The 18,370-nt window shown below is 35.3% G+C and overlaps 2 protein-coding genes and 1 long non-coding RNA gene across 4 annotated transcripts; 1 reads left to right on the top strand and 2 right to left on the bottom strand.

The window, feature by feature from the left end:
- The first annotated feature begins 1,515 nt into the window (after nt 1–1,515).
- LOC113753069 lies at nt 1,516–9,973 on the top strand. The gene is made up of 14 exons (XM_027297149.1): nt 1,516–1,915; nt 3,023–3,113; nt 3,227–3,311; nt 3,750–3,819; nt 4,095–4,164; nt 4,449–4,518; nt 5,395–5,440; nt 5,528–5,777; nt 5,854–6,059; nt 6,167–6,241; nt 7,637–7,697; nt 7,843–7,923; nt 8,685–8,764; nt 9,407–9,973. Exons 1-14 carry the CDS (start codon nt 1,800–1,802, stop codon nt 9,483–9,485), a joined length of 1,380 nt encoding a protein of 459 aa, XP_027152950.1. The 5' UTR covers nt 1,516–1,799; the 3' UTR covers nt 9,486–9,973.
- On the bottom strand, nt 9,943–13,419 carry LOC113753071 (leucoanthocyanidin reductase-like). 2 transcript variants are annotated; one of them, XM_027297151.1, is made up of 6 exons: nt 13,127–13,218; nt 12,975–13,034; nt 12,307–12,447; nt 11,881–12,118; nt 10,671–10,874; nt 9,943–10,579 (listed from the first exon to the last, which is right to left on the bottom strand). In XM_027297151.1, the coding sequence occupies exons 2-6, from the start codon at nt 13,017–13,019 to the stop codon at nt 10,314–10,316; spliced, it is 894 nt and encodes a 297-aa protein (XP_027152952.1). In that variant the 5' UTR covers nt 13,020–13,034; nt 13,127–13,218; the 3' UTR covers nt 9,943–10,313. The 2 variants fall into 2 exon arrangements, with proteins under 2 accessions (XP_027152952.1, XP_027152951.1); XM_027297150.1 differs by lacking the exon at nt 12,975–13,034 and having other exon boundaries at nt 13,127–13,419.
- A 1,133-nt stretch (nt 13,420–14,552) lies between these two features.
- Nucleotides 14,553–16,442, bottom strand: LOC113754511. Its single transcript, XR_003465212.1, has 3 exons — nt 16,256–16,442; nt 16,030–16,161; nt 14,553–14,795 (listed from the first exon to the last, which is right to left on the bottom strand). It is a non-coding gene; the product is annotated as an uncharacterized LOC113754511 (long non-coding RNA).
- Nucleotides 16,443–18,370: the final 1,928 nt, after the last annotated feature.

Raw genomic sequence — 18,370 nt, 5'->3', positions numbered from 1 at the left:
CGGCACCATTTTATCTTTGTGGGGGCATCGAATCCTTCTCTCTCATCATTTTTTGGCCGTGAGGTGGGGGGAGGGAAAGGGGATTTTTTCCCCGTTTTAGATGAGATGGGGACAAGAAAGGATACTTCCGTCACACCCAACATTCTGTACCTCACCATTGTAATAAATTAAAAAAGAGTATGTGTATATATGTATATGTTTGTGTATACTTATATGTGTATGTGTATGTATATAGACACATATATGTACATTATAACTACATATTAATAACAGAAGCATATACAAACATACATACATATATGCATACATATACATATATATATATATATATATATATACACGCGCGCACACACACACTATATATATATTATGATTTGAGAACTAATCATAAGGATTTTTTTCCCCTTTTAAATGGGATAGGGACAAGAAAGGATACTTCCGTCACATCCAACATTCCATTCCTCACCATTGTAATAAACTAAAAAAGAGTATGTGTATATATGTATATGTGTGTATACATATACATATATATATGTGTGTGTGTGTGTATGTATGTATATAGACACACATATGTACATTATAACTACATATTAATAACAGAGGCATATACAAACAAACATACATACATATACAAATATATATATAATTGCACGGGCACACACACACAAATATATATATATATATATATATATATGTGTGTGTATATATATTATGATTTGAGAACTAAAATATCATAATTTTATGATAAAATGATGATTTGGTTATTTTTAGTTGAATTTTTTCACACGCTGTAAATTGTTTACCAAAGAAATAAAAACAAATATGACGGTTATAAACTTGGATTTGCTATTAAATGTGGAAAAATAAATTCAAAAGATCAAAATGATTTTTAAACTTGATTTCACATTGAATATTTAGCTAGCTAAATGTGTTTGGATAGAGTATTATTTGGAATATTTATTGTAGCACTTTTTGTGATGTGATGTATGTAAGATAAAAAAGTAATTGATAATATAAAAAAGTGAATTGAAAAATGTGTCTATGATGCAAGCGAAATATTATTTGGGATAAATTAGCAATCCAAACACAATGTAAAAGAACAATTTATAAAGTTGTTATTGTTTTATATATGTAAACAAATAATGTCAAAACAAAAAATAAAATTATGATTAGCCAACTGCGGAGACATGGAAGAGGACGAGCAAGGGGGTAAAGGAAACGGGGGACAGGGGAAGAGTGGATAGGAATTTTAGAACATGAGGAAGGGGATGAGCCATCTTTAGAATTATAAAATATAAGTAATCTCTCAACTTTTTGTGTTGCTTAAATCACATCCCTTTGTTATTAAGGGGAAAAAAAATGGTGATTATGTCCTTGTGGACCAAATAGACGAAATCACCCTTCACTTGCAAACAAACGTTACATTTTCCGGCTAAAGATTCAATGGCGCTTTGGTCAGTCTAAAATTTTCCCGCAGCTAAACTAAACAACAACATTGGCGTGAAAAGTGAAAACCAAGTATCAAACAGCTGAACAAATCAATGAAAAAAAAAAAAATACAATACAAAAACCTCTGCAAAAGCAATCAAACGTTGTTGTTTACTGGTACTCTTTATTCTAGTTCCGCTGTTCAAATTGTCCGAAACTTCTCACCAAATCAGTTCCTTCTAATCGAGTCATTGGCTTGTAATTCTAGTACCATCCCGTTTCAAATTTACCTCACTAAAAAATTCCCTTTTATTTTTTCTCTCTGCAATTCCCTTTCTTCACTCCCTCTAATCGATTCTACAAACTGAATTATGAGTTGGAGAAGAGTTCTCAAGTCTTTGCAAGCAGTTTTAGCTCATGGGTTCCTCTTCACTTTCACTCTTCTTCTCGCTCTAAAGCTTGATCGAACGCTTCATCATTCTTGGTGGTTCGTTTTCTATTTTTAATTTATACGTTTCTACGTATATATGTGTCACGTACACAAAATGGGATTGGTGAAATTTGGGAAGGGTTATTCAGGGTTATCATTTTCATTACTTGGTTATTCAGCATTTGTCAATATTTTTCAAATTCTTGTTAATTGCAGTCTCAATATTGCTTAGCTGGAGATTGGTGTGAATTTGTGTTCTAGTTTAAATAATTAATCTTTCTGATGCCGGTCTTGATTTTTTCCTTTTCTTTTTTTAACAAATATTTACTCAAGCAAAAAAATTGTTAGTAGCAATAAGCTGTAGAAAAGGGTATATTAGTGTGAGGAGAACTGTCACATCCATTGAATTTTGGGATAGTTTGAAAAGTATAGTTACCCAATATAAGAAAGTGGCTTGCTTTTGAACTTACCTTTTTATTGGATGTGTATGTTTAGGCACTTCAGATATTTTCTGAAAATTATAATTGATGAATTTATCTTCAATTTGGACCCAGTGATTTAAGAAATTAAGAGAGGAATTTGATGAATTATGGCTTTTGTTAAATCCTAAAAGCTACTGCTACTGATTGTAGTATGCTATTTTTTTCCCTCTCTCTCCGTCTGTCTGTCTTTGTGGATAATTCTCTTTTCATGCGTGGATTTGCGGCAAATTTAGGTTTGCCTGCTAGATATTTTACTTTGCTGCTTGGCTACTCTGCTTGTGATTTCTACATGAAAAAATAATAAAGTGGGAAACTTGGAGGATTTTGTTCACAGAGCAGAGCCGTATGATTATTTCTAGCAGTATTCCATTCCAGGAGGAAATTTAGAGATAAGATCAGATGATTGATACACTATTTCTTCGGTCATTGATTTGCCAAGCTGTCATGAATCAGAAAAAAAAAAAAGAATTGGTAGCTCCAATTTACATATAAGGACTAACAAAGTAAGAATAGAAGGTTGGGTTGATATTATTTTTGGGTGTGCATCTAGGGGTGCAATTAATCGCATGTATTGTTTCAAAATCTCTCCATCTTTTTGATATATTTTCTACAGTTCCATGAGCATTTGAAAGAATTTGATGTCCACATTTTGAGAAGATTCTGTGATTTTTAACTTTTGCAGGGTCATTTTTCTTCCTCTCTGGTTGTTTCATGTAGTAGTAGCAAGGGGTAGATTCTCTTTACCTGCTCCTTCGATGCCACATGATCGCCATGTATGGTACAATATGTCTGATGTATTTTATATGTCAACAGTTAGATAACTCTTATTAACTGTTCATTTCAAAGCCGTTTATCATGACATAAAGATGCACTCTTCGATGAGCAGTGGGCACCATTTCATGCTGTCATGGCGATACCATTGCTTGTTGCTTTTGAGCTACTTCTCTGTATATATCTCGAGAACCATGATGGTATACTGCCAAATCCCTTGACAAGAGTTATTGATGTTTTTTTATTTTAACAGCATGTTGTTCATTTTGCTGCACAATAAATTTCTTCTCTTTTTTTCTTTATTTTTATGGTATCATCTTCAAATTTGATTACCGTGTTTCTCTTTTTGTGCTCATGTGTATGGTTTTTCTGACAACATTTAGTATATGTACTTAGCATGTTTTAGAGTGTTATTTTTGCTCCTATGCAATGTTTATTGTCTATTTTTGGCTGGTTGCTTTTGTATTTACCTTCTCTGAAACTCTTCTAGTATCATACGTCCATTTGCTTCTTATTTAATATTCTACAGCACACTTGAAATATCATCTGCAGTTTCTGGGCTAATTGTCTTTTCTTTCTTTACTAACAAGTCTTGATCTCCGGAGACCCTTAAACTCATGAACACTGGTTAATTGCAGCTGTGAATCTGAAGATTGTATTTTTGCCCTTGCTAGCATTTGAAACAGCAATTTTGGTTGATAATGTTAGGTGAGATATCTTTCCTGCCAAGATATCTTCTTAGCTTGGAAGAAGTTTAGTTGCATATATCTCCTTTGTGTGTGTTTATATGTGTGGATGGGAAGTCGAAAATTCCATTAAAATGAAGGAAATAGTTATAGACTCACAATGTTGACCAAAAAAAACATGTTTTCAATGTTTTCAGTTCAATAAAGAAACTCAGTTATGAGAATTTCCACTTTGTAGTTGACTCTTGCAGACTTGGCTTTGAGCATTTTTAACACAACACCAAAGTTGTTTTTCAGGATGTGCAGGGCTTTAATGCCAGGGGAGGAGGAAAGCATGAGCGATGAAGCAATATGGGAAACCCTGCCTGTAAGTATCAAGTTTTATAACTTATGGTTTTAAATACTAAAGGTGGTATTATTGCCATTCATTGTCGGCAATCAGCTGACCTAGAAGTGGGATCATTTCCATTTTTGTTTTACTATACACTCTTTTGTTTACCCAAATCTCCTTCAAACATCTTTGGTAATATTTATGTGATATAATTGCATAGCTGTGGGAGGTTCTTGGTTTGTTACTTTGTTTCACTTGTATTTATGAAATCATGTGGATATTTTTTCAGACCTTCTAACCAAAATTTCTCTTTGTCTCAGCACTTTTGGGTGGCAATCTCCATGGTCTTTTTTATTGCTGCAACAATCTTCACTCTGTTGAAGCTGTGTGGTAATGTGTAAATTGCTTACTTTCTGGATTGATTGAAGTGTAATACTGATGTTAGATGACCTTAATTTGGATACTAACTCAAACATGTCTGTAAGCTTCTTGTTGCTGCACTAATTTATGGGAGGGTTTTCGCAGTTCAGACTGTTCAACTGTGATATAACCTGCCCCCTCTTTCAGGTGGGGAGTGAAAAGTGTATGTTTGTAGAAAGATCAGCAGTATGTTCAACAAAAAAAATGATTCATCACTTCCAACCTTAAATTGTTAAGATGTCTATTAACCAAAAGGGTTCAAATAGGTGACAGGCTAATATGGCTAAAGTACGATTCCTTGGTTTGTGAGAACCAAATGGTGTTCAGATGTAACACATTCAGTAGATAAATTCATTGTGGATTGGGAACATGTGAGATCCTTGAATGCTGAAGTAGCAAATGATTAGTATCTTATGGAATACAACTTTGTGATGCTTCATGTTTGTATTCTTATCAACTTGACTGCTGTTTGTGAGGATATGTCGTGAGATTTCATTAATGTCATCCCTGTAATTATTTTGAAAGTTTTGCAAACGTGATATCTGTCAGTTTAGATCTGTAATCACCAACTCATTAGGTACTTCTTTGGAACCCCTCAATAAGTTGATGGTTTGCAGTTATATATAGGGTTTTCATGACTCTCCATGCCCCCTTTGTACAAGCACTTACGTTAATAGGCGTACTTGTAAAGGAAAATTGCATAGTGATTTTTGTAAGCTGAATATGTGTATGTGTTGTTGGATCCTTTAGTAGATAAATATTATCTATTATATTGACAAGTTATTATTTTAATGTTACATAGTATTATTTTGTTATCATAATTTATCCTGCTAAAACCGTGTGCAGGTGATGTTGCTGCTCTTGGTTGGTGGGACTTGTTCATTAACTATGGGTACAGTCAGTTCAAACTTGTACTTTTGAAAAGCACTGGCAGTTTTTCTTCTGAAGTTAATGTTTATGTGGGTATATTTGCTTTCAGTGTTGCAGAGTGTTTTGCCTTTCTTATTTGCACAAAGTGGCATAATCCTGCAATTCATAGACGTTCCCATGTTAGACCAGCCAGCTCATCTGCAGCAACAGTTACGCATCTAAGCTGGAATAGTGGATTAGTAGTATCCTCAGATGAAGATTATCAACAGAGTAGGCTGTGCAGCTTGCAGGACATTGGTGGGCATGTGATGAAAGTTCCTCTAATAGGTTTCCAGATCCTGCTTTTCATGCGCTTAGAGGTATATGTCTCCCATTAGTGTTGCAGATACAGTGATGAGTGAATTAGGATCCTGAATTAGTTTTGTTCAATTTCAGGGAACACCATCCAGTGCTAGACATATACCAATTCCAGTCCTCTTTGCTCCCCTTTTGTTGCTGCAAGGAGCTGGGTTTTTATTTGCTATCTATCGCTTTGTGGAGAAACTTATTATGCTCCTGCATAGTGATACTGGTGCAGGAATCTATTTTAGGATATCCACACCTGTTTGTAATTATTTGGGGTTTATGCATCATGGATCAAGGTTAGCTTTAAATCTACTAGAAAAAAGTATGACCCTTCTGATCTTTGAAAACTTCAAGTATAATGACTGAATGTTTTTGTATAAGAAAGGGATATTGTTGATTGCAGGTTGTTGGGTTGGTGGTCAATTGATGAATCAAGTAGCGAAGAGCAAGCACGCCTTTATTATGCTGGAACATCAGGGTAAGTGTGTCTATATATCAGTTATTAACAACCTTACCAATTATCTCTTAGGTTTGATATATTTACATGTATGAATATATTTGTAATTGTCTATCTCAGTCCTGTTTGTGGATTTTAATATTAGTGAAAACTCATGAGGTCCAACCAAAATTGGTCTTGATATCAAAATTTTGCACAATTTTGCATTTGAGAGGTGTTTATGGTCCAGTTCACACCATTTAAAACTCATCCACAGGCAAAATATCCAGATCCTGTTCTTTCCAAATCCCACTTCCACCCTTCTATTGTGGTCAAAGTTTTTCAAGCATGGCTGTTTGTAAACCTTTACACATCCTGTACTCGTGGGCTTTCGGTTCCTGGAACATCCCTGGATATTGCTGATAATTTGTACCTGAGAGCCAAAGAGAAACTTGTTACTCGGACAAGAAAATTCTGTCTTAAGGCTGAAGTTTTCATACCTTGGAATTATAGGAAAAATGAAAAAGGAAAAACTGAGATTTTCTGGTTGAATTGCAAATCTGGCATCTATCATTAGTTTACTTATAAAAATATACTGCTTGACATGTTTAGCTGCTAGTTAATAATATTGCCTGGTGCCTTTGATAATTTGCTAACACCTTACCTTGCTGGGCAAGATGTCTTTTTACTGTTTTGTCTGGGTAGTGGGAGTCAAAATTTATTACACTAGTTACGAGTCCCTTTATGTGCTGAAACAGCAGTTACTGTCGTTAGAATTTTTGTTAAGAGAGGACAGTGAATTAATACAAAAAGAGACAGATCGCTGAAGCCTGAAGTTAACATAATCAGAATAGTTCTGAGATTGTATACTTCACTATTCACAAAATACAGTAAGTAGTTTTATGGGGCCAGTTAACCTGTAACAAGTAACTTGTGATCCCACATCTTCATCTTCTATATATCCATTTGTTTCCTATGTTTCTTTCAAAATCATAATCTTAAATTTGAAAGAAAAAAAATAACAAAGATTGACATTCAATCTGAAATGGAGGGAGTGCACAGTAAGGCATTGATGTCTTGAAGAATCATCTTACATTTTTATGTGAGTAATATATCTCCAAAATGAATAGTGGCAAGGTGTGTGAGGGCTAAAATTTGATTTCCTGTTGTGTGGAATACATGAGTTGCAGTATGTTTTGGTGGGATCATCTCATTTAGCATTTGGCAAGTTCCTAATTGCTACAAGAGAGTATTGGATTGCTTGGTAACAGGTTGTTTTGTTCTGCATAGATTATAAACGCAAGCTTTTCCTTCCTTAATGTTATTTTTCTGGATCCATTAGTTAAGTTCCTGATTCTTATGAAAGTTGTTCCCTCATTCTATATGAAAGTGTTTGATTGTTAAACCTTATGTGCTACAACCAATTTTCACGTGCAGGTACAGCACATTCTCACCCGATGCTGTAAAGAAAATGCCAAAATCTGAACTGGCCGAGGAGGTGATCTCACATTATTTCTGTAGTTTCTTTTCTGGTCTACTGGATACCTTGCTCTTGTTTCTTGTCCACCTTCTCATTTAAGCCAGTTTTATCAAGGTTTTGTCGGAATTGGATCATACTAATTTGTTTCTGTTTCTTTTTCTAGATATGGAGGCTACAAGCAGCATTGAGTGAGCAAACAGAGGTCACTAAGTTTAGCCAGGAGGAGTTTGAAAGACTTCAAAATGTAAAATTACAACTTAAAGTAAATGATTTTAGAGAAATTGGGATCCACTTAGTGTCTATATTTTGAACATTTGGCCAATAGGCCAACAAGTTGAATTGTTGAGTTTTATCATGAATTAACCTTCTGCATGAGTACTTTGAGTGCTTTTTGCTAGTCCATTCAGATGGTAGATTATGTAGAATATATGATTGTTTAATATATTGGCAATAGGTGTTGGATGTCAGCTCTTATAAAATTGTGCTTTTGGTGACTAACAGAACATGTTCACTTACTGGCATGAGTCAACCTGATCTGATCCTCTTGCTTTTGTTTCACATGTTTACCTTGATTGAAGTTAATTGGTAATTTGTTGTATCCAAATGTGTTGCTATCTTTTGCATGGTATGAAAGTGGTATGTCATGCAGGCGATAAGGCATCCAGATGTCATGGTCCAGTTCTCCCAAGATTGCAAAAAGGCAGTAATTTCAAACAAATTTACGAGTGCACAACTTGGACCATGTTCAGTGTCCCACTAAACAGTGTACTATATGCTTCAGTAGATTCTTTTTCCTTGTTCTACAATCCTTGAGAGGAAACTGAAGCGCTAAAAGTTCTGATTAAGTTGATCCAAGTTTTGCTAAATTGGTTTTTAGATAGAAAAGTGCTAGATTGTGAAAGATGACTGACTTGATCTATGTGTGTTTTCTTTTCTCTTATTAAATTGATGCATATTGGGTTACTGACTTGAAAGTTTTTTTTCTTCCCCTTTTATCAATTTCAGGAAAAAATTCTATGTAGAGTTTGCTTTGAGGAGCAGATAGATACAGTTCTGCTTCCTTGTAGGCATCACATTCTTTGCAGGTATATCCTTCGCCTTCCTGCTGTTAATAATTTTTTATTCTTAATGGAGTCTTCTTTCTTTTCTTACCAAGAAAAAATTTCGTAATTGTTGCTTCCTGGGAATTGGATTCTGAAACATCTCCATTAGATTCGGAAAAGACTGCGTTCACTTGGATTAAGTTCCTTTTACTTTTCAAGGAAAGAAATTTCTTAACTAATTTCCTTAAAATTCAAGTTAGGATAAATGCAACTTGAGAAATTCTGTCACTAGAAACACAAATTCTGCAGTCGGGTTCTTTCTTGAAACTTATACATGCACTATTCACGTCTGCAAAAAGTTCAAATCTAGAACTTAGTTTTGTAAGCCTTCAAGTTATAGAACTTTAAAAAATACACTTCATATTGAATGAAAGTTCTGTCTAACTTTCAAACTCTCACTTTAATTATACTCGAGCAATTGCAAGAATGCCATCATTCATCTATAATCTTCAAAATGCAGTATTAGAACCCTCGAGACCTTGTTTAATATATCTCACGAATCCTTGTTTTTTAGTATAATGATGACATATTTCTGATAAATGTCTCAGCTTCTATAGACAAATATAATACATCTTGCTATCAAAAGAAGACCAGTTGTACTCACCATTTTGCTCATGTAATCAGCACCTGCAGTGAAAAGTGCAAAAAGTGCCCTGTGTGCCGTGTATATATCGAGGAACGCATGCCTGTATATGATGTGTAGCTTGTCTCTGTTAGCGGGAATAAACCAAGGCATCTTCCTGTAGCTTGGCTTTGTTGTCCTAAGTCTCAGTTCAATGATGTGTTAATTAGATGGTGGCTGCATTTTTGGCCAGTCATGTCGCCACAGGTTTTCCTATGACTCATCAAGTGCTAGTATATGTGTATATATTGAAGCCTAATAGGTATAATGCACCATTGATGTTGTAAAGAATTCCGTCTATGCTGCTGGTATAATAGAGTATGTGGCCAACTACTCCTAGAGTTAAAGGGGAAAGGAGTACATATTATGAAGGGAAAAGGGGAAAAAAAAGGAAAAAGCAAAAACCTTTGAGGCTTTTGAGTATACTTATCAAGCTCTCAAGGGTGTGATGGTATTTGCTGCAGATGCTTCTATTTCATAAGAGGTTGTTACTACTGCTACTGCTATGCTATTGCTATGTATGGAAAAGTTCTATCTATGATAGTAATAGGAGGCCATTTTTATTTTCATCATCTCATACAAATTTTCTTTCTGGCAATGTGGAGGCCCCAAGGCCCGTTACAGACTCACTAATCTAGCAGTAGAAACTCCCAAACCATCTAGCGTACCACAGAAAAGATCTTACCCTCACAAACTCATAAATATAAGACAAGAAAGTTCATTATTTTCATCTAGTGTACGACAGAAAAGATAAAAGACCTTACCCTTCACAAACTACTGAGAATCCAAGGAAGAGAAGGCGGGCGGGCGGGCCGGGGGGGTTCGACATCGGAAGAAAAAGAAGGGAAAGAGCAAGGACATTTGGTGCTCAAATTCAAGATTGTCTCTTTTTCATGCTATGTAATGCAGTCAAGCGCAGAGTTTGGGGGCGGTAAGAACGTCAACTAGGCGATGTGCAATATTCTTCCCCTTAGTGCCAACAACATGCTTCTTGTCTTCTTCTATTTTGCCTGCAAATTCATTGAAGCATTCATCCATGGTTTGAAAGGGCTCATCTGGATACAGGCTACTGACTTCAATTTCATTAGGTCCGTCCACAGGGAAGTTTACTTGGCAGCCCTTTATGAAAATGTCATGGGTGAATGATGCAACCACGCTTTGTGGGATTATATTCTCTGCAATGACCAACACTAATTAACACACCCAAAAAATTGAGAAGAAATCTTTCAAGAATTAACTTGGAAAACAATGGGGGAGTGGATATACCTTCTGCTGCAGCAAGCAGGTCATCTTCGGATACAACAACTCTAGGAAGGGTACGTCCAATTTTCTTCTCCCACAAAGTAGCCAGTTCATTGATGTTGAGAAAATTGCATGAGGGCCGGAAATGAACGATTTTGTTCAGGGTCCGAACATCCTCTGTTGCTTTGACAGTAAATTTTCCAATATCTGCTCCGGCTACAAAGTAAGCTGCCAAAAATAGGAATTCAAAACCATAGCCAAGAGCCTCTCTTAACCAATAACCAATATTATGGATCAATTTTCACGATAGAAGGTAAAAGATATTACTACTACTTATACAGGTGGTTTTAGACGAAGCTACAAGATATATCTTCCACGGTTGCATTCATTATTCCTTGTGTACTTGGAACGACAAAAACAACATTAAAGTGTCTGTCTGGATCGAAAAGGGAAATGTCTTGCTAGTCCAAGCAAGCCTTATATCAACTGCACACTGTACATTTCAACTCAGCTAAAGTGAATTTATCCTTTTCTCCCTCAATGCAGAGAGCTCGTTTGGATTGCTATTTTTAAAAATTTTTATTAAAAAAAATATGATTTAATATATATACAAGGTAAAAATATAATTAAAAAAAAAAACCTGTTCACGAAAAATATACAGTAAGCAATTTTCTGCAAAAAACTACAATCCAAACAACGTCGTCTGACTTGTTCCATGGTTCTTTTTTTTTTTGTTAATACCAGGTAAGAAGTAACTAGCGGCAGACCGGCAGTTGACACCAATGATGAATCGTAATCAACTCGTAGTAAAGAGTAAATAAAGGAGGACTCCTTTCAGTCAACTCTAATGCTGTTGTATTGTATTCCATTTGGTCTGACCCCTTCTCTCTAATACTACAAAAATAGTTGTCATTTGACAAAACAAATTTATCAAATGCAATGTAGGTCGCCAACATGTCATTTGCCTCCTTGATCCCTGCCATTTTCATGGCATTTCTCAAGTTTTAGGGTTATATGGACTCTCAAGCAACCTACGTAGAAATTTTATACCTTGAGGGTAATTAATTATATAGTAGTATCAATAACATCTGACAGCAGTATATGAACGTTTCCTGCATATTCTTTTACTGCATTCATCAAATGTAATTCAACTAATGAAAGTGGCCTTAGACTATAAGCTACGCAGGAAGTGGAAATGCAATGCACCACACAAACAAGGAATAATAGAACAAACCCTTGACGCTGCCGTCGCCATAAATTTGGAACTGATCCAATGGTGGCGAAACCTCAGAAGGGTGGGTATTATCATAATAGGGCCACGAGGCAATTGAGTTGCAGCAAATGTAAGTATATGGTACTCCTGATTCCTCAATCAACCTTCGGACTCTTCGTTTTTCATTGTACATGGTCAGCCCTGGCTCCACTGGCTCCGCTCTGTCCACATCATGCCCAAACTCGGAGGGCAAGAATCTCTATATATATATAAAAAAAAAAAAAAACTAGCAAGACGTTAAATTTCTTTTCTTGATCGGATTAATATATGCATAATATATTGAAGAATACCCACTACAGTTTCTTGAGCAATGGCTGGTACAACACCTGGATTTTCAGATTTAGCAAACTTGCCAGATAATACTACCACTATGTGTCATTTTCGTACCTTAATAGTACCAACAGCCTTCATGGCACGGATGAGGATAACTTGCTCTAGTAAATTGCCTCCACCGACAGCTGATATAACTATGTCTATCTCATGCTCTTTCAAAGTCTTTTCCATGAATTCTTGGTCATTGACAGAACCCTGATTTCCACAACCAAAAACCTCATTGTGCAAACAAACATCACAATGATGGCCCCAGACATGCACATGTATGACACACACTTAAATTATAATAGGCGAAAAAGCCTATAGTGGAATAAGCTCAAAAAATTCAGGAAAGAACTTCCATAGTTTCTGATAGCAAGATAGTTGTCACAATTTCGTGAACGTGAGCGTACATACTTAATAAGAAATGAGGAAATTTTAAGTATTAGGGAACTAAGATTTACTTGATAGAGGCTAATATATATATATATATATATATATATATTGATTGTCAAATCTTACAAAGAAAAATAACAAGGGTAAGTTTTGAAAAATGCATCAAAAGAATGAAGGTTTTGGTGCAAAAAGCCTCAAACCCTATTAGACTAGCAACAGACTCTTGTTCTTCCACCAAATGACCACCTTTGCAATTGATATAGATTACCAGCAATAAAAGAACACAGAAGAGTCACTATATCAGCCCATTCTATTACTTATTAAATTGCTGTTAAACAATACATGACCTTAATTTTTTGCCTCCTGTCAGAATCTTCTCCTTTTTCCAGCATTTATTGTTCTTCCCACTACAAGTTCACACATTCTCGCATGCTTCAGCGAAAGAAAGAAAAGCAATCATGCATGCATAAAAGAGAAAAGGTGCATAGAGATAATTTACATGAATACTAATGGCTCCTTGATCCTCCAAAGCTTTGATGGCTCTGGCCTTAGAAGGGCAAGGGGCAGCCGCCCGGCTGAGAATATAGGTTGACTTACCGGAAGCAAGACTTGCTTGTGCAATAAAGTGACCAATAAAACCTGTAGCTCCGATGATCAAGATTCTGCTACCCTTTTCTGCTTGTCCATTCGGAGAAGGAGACAGAGTCATTTTTTTAGCTTAATTAAGCCTTCGCCTCAGGCCCCAGTAGAGAGAGAAATATGAGCTGAAATTTTGGAACTTAAGCAATAGCGTCTCTAGTGGCCTAAGACATTTCTAAGATAGTGTTGGATTATATATAGACTGTAGAGGTGCTGGCTAAGGACAAAATTACGACAGTGCTTATGAATTGCCCATCTACCAGTCAACAAACAAATTGACGGGCTCCGATTTTCTTGCGAATCTATTTCTTTTACACCGAATTGCTTATTGTCAACCTTTTCATTATTTAATTAACTCTTTATGGATGTTTGGCAAGTTCAATGTTTCCTTTTAGTTCATAGTTATTGTGTCCTAGTACAAATTTGATTCTAAGTCCGTGGAGTTTCCTTTTCTTATGCTCAAGTCATTTAGGCAATGGTAAGTCCAAATCCAAGTAAGTTCTGGTTTGGTCTAGGAACTTTTGTAATTTAAAAATATACTAGTGTACTAGATTATTATTCGAAGAGAGAGTTGAGTTGAATTGAGTCCTAAGAGTAGACTTGAGAAAAAAGTCTCGTAGTTGAGATTTGTGAGTTATCCTAAACGAAAGATTACCGCTTGATAAAAATTTGTTGAGTATTTTTTTTTTATGCGTTTATTCTCATCCCACATATTTTTATATGCGCTACAATGCTCCTGCTGTGCATATTTTTGTGCCAAAAGAGTCAAATATTCGCAAATTCTAGTTAGAACATGTGTACTGTGGTGGAGAAAAAGATATTATTGATATTGAACGATTTGTTATTTTCGACTCTCTTAGATGAGAGTTGTAATTTGTTAATATAACCTTGCAGTTGTAGGTTACATGTAAACATCTCATCATCATTAAAAAAAATTAAAGAAAAGTTCAAATTTCTTGATTTTGCATATGTTGATTTAATCGGCTGCCAAGCAACGACTGAAATTGAAATCTCAACTGACTGATTAAAGTTTCAATGGTAAGAAAGTACATATTGACGTTGTCAGATGTTTTACTATTCAAATGGATGAGTTACTTTTAGTTAGTTAAGCGGCAACGCAACGTACTTAAGAAGATAAGTGCGTTGTATTTAATTTGAGGCTTGTCTCATTAATTTAAGTATATATGTATATCAACAACAATGATTCATTAAGTACGTTGGCTGGCTCTGCTTCTCCTTCCATCCTTTGCTTTCCATCCCAACAACAATATTGATTAAATCGAATACAAGCACTAATAAATATCTTTACTTCTTCTCTGACCTTCTTCACTTTTTACTTTTACTCACAGAAAAAAAGAAAAAAAGAAAAAGAGATTAAATCTACTCTGGCCCTTAATAATTGAGGTCATTTCAATTGACCCCCTCCGTACTTATCCTTGCAATCTGCACCTCGAGCTAATCTTCCTCCACACAGAGGTAGGTAGCCTATCAATTTATAAGATCGTGTGAATCTTGGCCTCCACATTATCCTGGTTGGAAGAGAGACGAGGGGACAAGATCATTTGTCTGACTGGACCAACTAAAACTTGGCGTTTTAGGAGTCCAATTGATATGACGTTAAAGTAAACTTTTAGGTAGGGACAAGTGGAAGAATTATTTCATGAAAATAATATATTTCAAACAATACTCTTTTTAATTAAACGATAGGTATGGATATCTTAAATTTTTGTATATGAGTATAAATGAGTTACCCAATAATACACATTTATTAAATGGGTATTATTGGGTAACCCATCAAATCCAATTAACCCATTTAAAATTCTCTTCCCCCACCCATTTTTTTTTTCAGATTTTTCATTTTGTCATGATGTTAACTACTTTTGTTTCATTATTATTATTATTTGTTGGTTTATCTTATTATTTTATTTTCTCATAGTTTGTTAACTTGCTCATTTTTTAGCATTATCAATTTACGATAAATTTTAGCCTCTTTTTTTATCTTTATAAAATAAAATTTTAAATTTATATATGAAAAAAATGTTAGGTGTTCAAAATTTTTGGATTAAGTTTTAAGATTAACTTTTATAGTAATTAGTTCAAATTTTTATATTCTTATTATTTAATTATTAAATAATATGTAATTTTGCGATATAGAGTATCAATGGAAAAAAATTGGTAATTAGGCTTATTGAACATTATAAGTAACTATTTAAAATTAATGATGGGTACAAAGAGCGATGTGTTAACTAACTGTCAAGTAATTTTCTGCCAGTATTCTTCCCAAGAACCATTATTTTATTTATGTGTTAATTCTGTGAATCCTTGCTTGTTCTTTATATCAATTGATTGATTTCTGTTTCCTACTTGAGTTACTTGTAATGGGCATTTTCTAGCATCTTCTTCTTGGTATTAACTGATTTTTCGATGCCTTGTTGAAATACTTCTGCTTAAATTCACATGGCTAGAGGAAAAAAGAAAGAGAAAGAAGCAGCCAAAGAAGAAAGAAGGAAAGAAGGAAGAAGAATGGGAAGAAAAAGCCAATAATGTTTATTATTTTTTTATTTTTGAAGAATTAACTGAACACCAAAAAGATAAAGAATTATGAATATTTATCCGCTTTTCATTAAATACACCAATATGTGCAGAATAACCCAATAAACAGAGCCCATAAATTAAAAAGAATATATAGACACACAAATTCACAAGAACACGCACACTTAGGCGCAACCCACATGGGAAAACTAGGGTTTAAGAGATTCTTACTTCTTTTTCTCAATTTTATGCAAAACAAGTAATGCTACTCCAAAAGCTCCTCTGCCAATCTGCTCCATTACTTCATATTCTTCCAACCGGGATTCGCCATCTCCATTTTCTGTCTCCATTAGGCCTCTTCCTCTATTTAAAGAGGAAAAACAAAAAACCAAAAGGGTCAGTCCAAATCCAGCCAAAGATACAAACCTGAGCTGATTGAAGCAGTTTCTGCACTTACCCTGCTTTAACCGAGGAAAAAAAATTATGGGCTCACAGCTAAATCCTTAGAAGCAACGAACAAAGGAAGAATCTTGGGTTTTGCACAGCTGCAATCAAGCAAAAGATGCCTTCAAAGTTCGGTTCTTGATAGACAATTTCAGCAATGACTAAGCATAGAAATAAAGTCTGCAAAAAGGCAACATTCGACAACGCTGACTATGCACGGCTCGAACTGACGCAAAAGCTTGGATGCAGGTTTGTGTCAGTCGGAGCCTTGCTGAGTGTGCACGGCTCTGACTGACACAGCACTGACTTTTTTGACTTGTGCGAATTTTAATTTTGGAGTCGTGCTGACTCAGCACGACACGTATAAAATATCAGAGGTGCATCTGACAGATTATTTTTTATTTATCTATAATCTAAGCAATTAGCCTTTCGTGCCATCCAAATGCGCCGACATGCAAATGTTTCTACCCATGCCTAATTAAACGATAATTTTGCCAGAAGAAGGAAAAAAAAAAAAAGATACTCATAAAGTTCATTGGAAGTAGGGAAAGTATATCCAGGTGAGCCTACAAGTTCCCAATTATTTTGCTTCAATTCATAGGCTTTATCTTTGTTCAGATGATCTAGTTATATACTGTGCAGACATTTCATCCTCTTTTCCTATATTTCATTTAGATATTCCTTTCATTCATTCTTAGTCCAGCCTCCTTTCTAATCAATGGTGACTTACAAATTCAACAGCCCGTTTTGGGAGTTTCTTGCACAGCTAGAGCTCCACTTTACACTGCTGAAGTCCTTTTAAGTCTGTAAACCCAACCTGTGATCTGAAAACTACGGTTCAAGAGTGATTGATTTGAAAGCCCAGAATCCCGTACAATTGTAACCACCATATTTCCGCAAGAACTCCAAACACCTAACTATTCAGTTGGCTACTGATATCAACTCTACATGCAAGAGTTAGCCAATTTCAGCCTCCTAGTACCTAACATTCTAAGTACATGCGCAGGTTTCTTCTCATTTTCGACCTATCTATCTTTCCATTCCACATGCTGTTGGTCTCAAAATCAACAAAATACAAATTTTCTTCCTCTTTGAACAGTCTCCTTTTTTTCTCATTTTCTTACCAGTGTATATTAAGTCAAGTTCAACAAGATTTAAATATTTCCTTTATTATTATTTGTTTTTATTTTACATTTGCAGACATCTTTAATTTGGGTGTTTAGTGGAGCAAAAGTGGTTAAGCATCTACCCTTGCTCCCGGTGGTCTGCATGGCTGCTAAATCTTGCACGAGGGCACCTACTCATCTCCTAACGTCAAAGTGCATGTGAATTTGCTACTTGGAGGCAAAATCGAAACACAAATAGTGTGACTGCCTTCTGGCAATCAAACAATGTCTTGACTTGTAATGTTTTGGTTGGTGCCGTGTGAATAAGTCCCACATATCCATCCAGCCTGACGACAATTCACAACGCACCCCATCAAAATGATGCAAGTTGTAATCCTCGTACTAGTAGTAGGAGGGGATGAGCCACAACCACAAATTTAGGAGAGAAAAAGGGGGCATGAACGATTATGAGCAAAGTCGTAGTATTTGGCTCAAAATGCAAATAAGTGCAGATTGGGGCCTGCCTTGGCTAAAACTAGTAGATACTGGATAACAATTTTGTCTTAATGCGGGGAAGATGCAGCTAAATTGTGGAAATTTATTTTAGGAATATTTGGATGATCTCTCTTTCATAGCCTCCTAAATTTTTCAACAAATTTCTGTTGCTCGATCCCTTCCCCTTTCCAACTGTAACCTTTTGCTCTCGGCGAATGTTTGGATCCTAAACAGCCACTCAAACATAATTAGTCATGATGTACAAGAAATCGATTTTGCGAGCTTCCTAAACGATTTTCACATATTCTCCTTTTTGTAAGATGCACTTCTAACATTCTATGCTAGATTTTCTCTCAAGGCACTCGTTAGTGTAAATTTTATGAGGAAACTTTCGGACGGACTCCTAAATTATTCGCTTTGAACGATTTTGGTCCCTTAACTATAAATTGTTACAAAAATAAGTCCTTAAACAAAAAAAAATGCGTAATGTAAGGGCTTCTCTCAATTTTGAGCTATATTAAGTCCAA

The sequence above is a fragment of the Coffea eugenioides genome, chromosome 11 (assembly GCF_003713205.1).
Source record: "Coffea eugenioides isolate CCC68of chromosome 11, Ceug_1.0, whole genome shotgun sequence".
Taxonomy (NCBI): domain Eukaryota; kingdom Viridiplantae; phylum Streptophyta; class Magnoliopsida; order Gentianales; family Rubiaceae; genus Coffea; species Coffea eugenioides.
This window is presented reverse-complemented; position numbering and strand designations above follow the sequence as displayed.

Excerpts from the sequence above, each read along its gene's own strand:
- LOC113753069 (XM_027297149.1), top strand. The coding sequence starts at position 1,800 with ATGAGTTGGAGAAGAGTTCTCAAGTCTTTGCAAGCAGTTTTAGCTCAT. Across the intron at positions 3,820-4,094 it reads ATTTTGGTTGATAATGTTAG|GATGTGCAGGGCTTTAATGC; the intron begins GTGAGATATCTT and ends GTTGTTTTTCAG. Across the intron at positions 5,441-5,527 it reads GACTTGTTCATTAACTATGG|TGTTGCAGAGTGTTTTGCCT; the intron begins GTACAGTCAGTT and ends ATTTGCTTTCAG.
- LOC113753071 (XM_027297150.1), bottom strand. The coding sequence starts at position 13,336 with ATGACTCTGTCTCCTTCTCCGAATGGACAAGCAGAAAAGGGTAGCAGA. Across the intron at positions 12,119-12,306 it reads AGGCTGTTGGTACTATTAAG|AGATTCTTGCCCTCCGAGTT; the intron begins GTACGAAAATGA and ends ATATATATATAG. Across the intron at positions 10,580-10,670 it reads CCTGCTTGCTGCAGCAGAAG|AGAATATAATCCCACAAAGC; the intron begins GTATATCCACTC and ends TGGTCATTGCAG.